Source organism: Podarcis cretensis, assembly GCF_951804945.1.
Source record: "Podarcis cretensis genome assembly, chromosome: 16".
NCBI lineage: Eukaryota > Metazoa > Chordata > Lepidosauria > Squamata > Lacertidae > Podarcis > Podarcis cretensis.
Window position 1 is genome coordinate 2,708,432 of NC_137186.1, and position 6,300 is coordinate 2,714,731.

The 6,300-nt window shown below is 45.4% G+C and overlaps 1 protein-coding gene across 1 annotated transcript; it reads left to right on the forward strand.

Annotated features, from left to right (window-relative positions):
• Nucleotides 1–235: 235 nt before the first annotated feature.
• On the forward strand, nt 236–5,603 carry LOC307205639 (uncharacterized protein). Its single transcript, XM_079958283.1, has 2 exons — nt 236–377; nt 3,253–5,603. The coding sequence occupies exon 2, from the start codon at nt 3,275–3,277 to the stop codon at nt 4,430–4,432; it is 1,158 nt and encodes a 385-aa protein (XP_079814409.1). The 5' UTR covers nt 236–377; nt 3,253–3,274; the 3' UTR covers nt 4,433–5,603.
• Nucleotides 5,604–6,300: the final 697 nt, after the last annotated feature.

A 6,300-nucleotide genomic window follows, 5' to 3' on the forward strand; every position in this document is an offset into this window, starting at 1 on the left:
GGTCTAATTTAGGTCTATTGATTTCAATGGGTCTGATTAGGACTTAGTTGGACACAACCCAGACTCAGCTGACACATCCGTGAAGATTGTGACCTCTTGGGGATTGGGGTGTCTATTTTTAGAACACTGGCCACGTATCTTAGTCAAGGAGGAGATTGGCATGAAATTGCCCGCAGCCATCACAGAAGCAGAGTCGAAGAAAGGAGTGGCATGGGGAAAATGTAGAAATGCATGATGAGCCTACTCCATTGTGTAAGGATGGAGTCATCCAGATTTACACACTGTATCCGGAGGCTGGGCTTCAGTAGAGGATAAAAAGCACTTGCTGTTCCTGGAGCCACTTAATTCCTTCCAGCAGCGTCTCAGTGACCAATTGGGTAAGTCTCTTACAGCTGACACTAAGGAACTGCATGGTGGTGGCTGTGGCTAGTCAAAGCAGTAGTAGATGTCTCTTTCATGCTTTGGGCAAATCTGTTCTTAGATAAGACTGTAATAGTAGCGTAATACCAGCAAGGCTATTTCCAAAAGCCTTTTTTCTGCTAACCGTAAAATGCAGGGGTGGTTTTCTCCTCAGCCTCATAGTACTCTACTATTCCTAGTTGTTCTGCTACTACTAGTAATGTTAGTATTAATGGGCTGTATCCAATGCATATTCTATGTGTAGACTCACTGAAAGCAATGGACTTTGGTCTATTGGTTTCACTGGGTCTACTTTGGCATTAGAGATGCAAGCCAACATTTCAGCCCTTCCTATAGTAGTAGGAGACAATCAGTTTTATTGCTTCTCAATTAATTAGAAATATTGTGTTTCTTGAGATCCTCCCTGCAAGCTCTGAAAGTTCTTCCCCGGCCCCCTGCAGATTATCTGAATACACCTGGCTGGTGCCATTCAGATTATCCTAGGAATAGAATGACGGTGAATAGGAACTTGGATGAGGTGCACAAGATGGGGAAGGGCTCATAACTGAAATTGCATAAAGTGGAGAGCATCCTCTAAAACGTCTCCAAATGCCCACTTTCTTCTCCTCTCCTGCTCTCTCCCCAAACCAGACCAAAATACCTGGAGTTGAAGCTCTGGGGTTGTCTGAAGGTTGGCGGACACAGGGAATATGTGCTGCTGCTGCTGCTGCTGTGCTACCCTGTACATCAGCTGTTAGGCGGGGAGGCTGAGCAGCCTAAACAAAACCCCACTGCACCTCAGGTGTCTTCAGGGCTTCCTCCGCCCTCACTGACGTCCTCTTTGGGCTCCAGGGAGGGTCTCCTCGTGAGCCACGGGGACTCTCCAGCTTCCTCCTGAGATTTCTGGGTTTGAATTAAATTATTTCTCAGTACCTCACATGTATGCGGTCATGTGTGAGTTGGCCACAAGTAATTTTGGAGGCACCTGTATAATGCTGCCTAGATTCTGACTAAAAACCAGGAAGAACTTTCTGACAGTAAGTGGTGTTAGATACTGGAATAGAAACCCTCTGGAGGTGGTGGACTCTGCTTCCTTGGAGGTTTTTAGGCAGAGATTGGATGGCCATCTGTCATGGATGCTTGAGTTGAGATTTCTCCATTGCAGGGGGTTGAACGAGATGACCCTCATGGTCCCGTCCAATTCTGCAATTCTATGATTCTATGTATTACAACCATTTAAAAATGAGAAATTAAAAGCAGCTAAAGCAGACCCCAGTCACAGGAATAATAATAATAATAATAATAATAATAATAATAATAATTTATACCCCGCTCTTCCCGGTTCAAAAACCGGGCTCAGGGCAGCTAACAACAAATTTAAAACACTTAATTGATGCAATAAAAAAAAGCATAAAATACAGTATAAAACGTGAATAACAATAAATTCAAAAATCAAAAATCAATTTAGGGGGGAAATCCATCAATAAACATTAGATGATCACCAGGGCTAGCTGGCTAAATTCGTCCTATTTGGGCCAGCGAGGAGACCAGGGGAAAATTAGCAGTGGGATCCCAGAGCGGGTAATCTTAACAAAAAGGGGAGGGGGAGGGAAGGAAGGATAGGGGGGTGGGCCCTGAAAACACACAACCCAGTGGTCAAAGGTCGGGGCAAAGAGGTGTGTCTTCAGCATTCACCAAAAGCTAAAGTGAAGATGCCCTTATTTGGAGAGGAGCTGCCACAGAGAAGGCCCTCTCCTGGGTCACCTCCACCCTGAATTTCTGAGAGGGGTAGAACTATGAGATGGACCTCTCTATTGATTTTAACAATGTGGAGGGTTCAAGTAGGTGTTGCCTTTGGACTGCACTGGAGATTTCAAAATACCTGGGGCGTTGGATCCTCAAAGTAGCTTGCCATTACGTCAGTGTTCCGAATTTGTCAATGCCCCTTGTCCCTTGTGTAAGTCTTGCTAATTGCTCATCCTCCCACAGTCGCTAGTTATCAGGAACACTCCCAATTTACATATTCAATGTATTGGGTGGAACATGTTCTTCCTTTTCCTTCCAGGGGAAGAATGATTGGGGGAAATAGCAGGACGATCTTAACATGTTTGCTAGTTCCGGTGGCTAAAGCGGCCATTTCCCAGGTCTTTTCCCCCACCCCTCCAGATCTTTAGGAGTTAAATTCCAGGGGGCGGGGTGGGGGGAACACAGGGTTGTATCTAACATTAGGAACACTACTTGTGGACCCCTTGAAATTAAAGGACATGATTACTGAGGTCCATTGATTTCAATTAGTTTTATCCAGTGTTAGTTCTACTGAGAGTAGAGCCATTGAAGATGGTGGACGCGACTAGCTTAAGTCAATTAATTTCAATGGGTCTATCATGTAGTTGGATGAAACTCATTATTCCCTTGAAATACATCATTGATGTACAAAAGAGAGGACCTTCTTTGTGCTGGCTCCCAGTTTCTGAAATAACCTCCTGAGGGGAGGATGCCTGTTGCCAATACTATGCTCTTTTCAGCACCAGGTTAAAACTTTTTAAAATTCACTCAGCCGTTTTAGATTATGCTTTTATTAGTTGATAGAGTGATTTTATTCAACCTGAGTTTTATTGTTTCGTTGTTATTATTTGCATGACTAACTTAGACCCATTAAATTCAATGGGTTGTATCCAATGTTAGTTGTACTCAGCATAGACTTTGAAATCAATGGATGGACCCTTGTCTTAAATTCTTGGAGAGACTCTGTCAATAATTGTAGACATACAACAAGCAAGGCAAATGGTTTAGATGTGTTTGTGTGATGGTATTTCTGAATGACAGGTGAAATCCATTCTTTCTTACCTGCAGGCTTTCTGGAACATCAGTAGAAATGGCATCATTCAACAACCAGCAGCAGTGCAAACAGGCAACCACTTTGCCACCTGCACTGTGCAAAACAGCACCAGAACCGTTGCCATGTCCTCAGCCAACACCATGTCCTCAGGAGAAGCCTCCATGCAAGGAGACACCAGTAGTGGTCGTCCCAGCTCCTTGCCCTCAGCCAACACCGTGTCCTCAACAAAAACAGCCATGTAAGGAGCCACCAGTAGTGATTTGTCCAACTCCATGCCCTCAGCCAACACCATGTGAAGAGAAGCCTCCATGCAAGGAGACACCAGTAGTGGTCGTCCCAACTCCTTGCCCTCAGCCAACACCATGTCAAGAGAAGCCTCCATGCAAGGAGCCACCAGTAGTGGTCGTCCCAACTCCTTGCCCTCAGCCAACACCATGTCAAGAGAAGCCTCCATGCAAGGAGCCACCAGTAGTGGTCGTCCCAACTCCTTGCCCTCAGCCAACACCGTGTCCTCAACAAAAACAGCCATGTAAGGAGCCACCAGTAGTGATTTGTCCAACTCCATGCCCTCAGCCAACACCATGTGAAGAGAAGCCTCCATGCAAGGAGCCACCAGTAGTGGTCGTCCCAACTCCTTGCCCTCAGCCAACACCGTGTCCTCAACAAAAGCAGCCATGCAAAGAGCCACCAGTAGTGATTTGTCCTCAGCCAACACCATGTCCTCAGGAGAAGCCTCCCTGCAAGGAGACACCAGTAGTGGTCGTCCCAACTCCATGCCCTCAGCCAACACCATGTCAAGAGAAGCCTCCATGCAAGGAGCCACCAGTAGTCGTTGTCCCAACTCCATGCCCTCAGCCAACACCATGTCAAGAGAAGCCTCCCTGCAAGGAGCCACCAGTAGTAGTCGTCCCAACTCCATGCCCTCAGCCAACACCATGTCAAGAGAAGCCTCCCTGCAAGGAGCCACCAGTAGTAGTCGTCCCAACTCCATGCCCTCAGCCAACACCATGTCAAGAGAAGCCTCCCTGCAAGGAGACACCAGTAGTGGTTGTCCCAACTCCATGCCCAGAGAAGCAGCCTCCCTGCAAGGAGCCAACCACTGTCCCATGTTGCCCACCTGAGGCAAAATGCCCACCCCCTTGCGATCAACAGCAGAAGAAGCAACCTTGCCAGTGGCCTCACCAGCAGAAGTAAGCAAGCATGAGAAACAACAACGGCGCAGGAAGTCAGCATGATCAACACGTCCAGCTCACAACCTGCAGCTTTCAATATACCTCATCCTTTTTGTTTATTTAAATTCCTTTAAAAACCCTTCTGTTATTATATTTCCCATGTTGTTCTCCATATGATAATAGTAGTAAACAGCATAATTGCCACCAGCAAGTTACATTTACATTGCTTCAAGAGGAAGTGTTTTGGAGTTAGGCTGTCAAATTTGGCTTTTGGTGGCGATGCAATGAGTTCTTAGTTTCTTCCTTCTTGGGGCTGGCCCTGGTGGACGCCTCAGATGACAAAAGTTCCTCCCATTTCCCCTGATTTACCCAATGTAGCATGGTACTCTCTTCTGTGATGGAGGACACTGTCCTGTTGTCAGTACTGAAGTAAAATTCAACTGTTAGTTTGGTTGGATTCTGTACAAAGGATAGGAGAAACCATCTCATCCTTTCCTGGGTATCCCTGTTTCTTCAATATTTATTATTGCTTAATGATTATTTTGTTGACCATCCAGTTCTTAAAACAGGGAAGACCCCTGCCGCATAAGTCTCATCCCACCTAGAATGGTGAAATGAATACCAGTTGCTGGAGAATAGGTGTGGAAGAGGGATGTTGAACTCATGGCCCAACTGTTGTCTTCCCTAAGGAATTTGATTAACTAGTGTGGGAAGCAGGGGGCTGAACTAGGTTTGATCCAGTAGGGTTTTCCTTACATTCGTGAGCAAATCCCATTTCCTGCATGTACTTTTCCTTATCCACCCACCCCAGATGTTTAGTAGGCAATGTAGCAAGGACTGTTTCTGTCTTCATTAAATACATCCTTGTTGAGATGTTGGCAGAGAACGTAATAATCAGAGCTTCTCATCTGAGGCGACACATTAAACTTCAAAAAGAAATTGTCCCCAGTGATGCCCGAGTATTATTTTACTGTGAATTTAATTAAGGTAATTGACACAAAAGGAAGCGGATTTTATTGGATGGCTTTTGTGCCATGATTGCAAAGGGGTGATCATGGCATTGCCAGGAAGCTGATGACATGTCCCAAATCTTACTGTTTATTGTTCATCCGTCTGTATATTCTTCTGGGATTAAATGGATTGTTCCTAAATCTCTGAACTTCCGAAATACAAATAAAAAGCCTCAACATGAATTTGAATCTGGAGATTTGATTTTGGTGGGGTATATGACTGTATGAAGGGCAGTATGAAAATACCTATATAAAATAAATTAAGAATGTGCAAAGAAAGACTTCTTCAGTCCCTCCAGAAGATTCCAACTTGGGCAAAACTTCTTTTTTAAGAAAAGCTCAGCTTTTCACTTCTTGAAATATGACAACCCCACTGTTTGGACAAGGTCACAATTATTGGTACAGTGGTGCCCCGCAAGACGAATGCCTCGCAAGACGAAAAACCCGCTAGACGAAAGAGTTTTCCGTTTTTCGAGGCGCTTCGCAAGACAAATTTCCCTATGGGCTTGCTTCGCAAGACGAAAACGTCTTGCGAGTCTTGCGAGTTTTTTCCCTTTCCCCCCCTTTTTTTAAGCCACTAAGCCGCTAATAGCCGCTTAGCTGCTAAACCGCTAAGCTGCTAATAGCGCTAATCCGCTAATCCGCTAATAGGAATGCTTCGCAAGACGAAAAAACCGCTAGACAAAGAGACTCGCGGAATGGATTATTTTCGTCTTGCGAGGCACCACTGTATAACAGTTGGTTTAGCACCACATTGATGCCAGCAAACATTAGAGGGAAGGGCTGTAACTGAGTTACAGCCTGCTTTGCATGCAAACGGCTCCAGGTTCAACCCTAGGCATCCCCCGGTAAGTGCTGAGAAGGGCACCCCGTCTGAAAC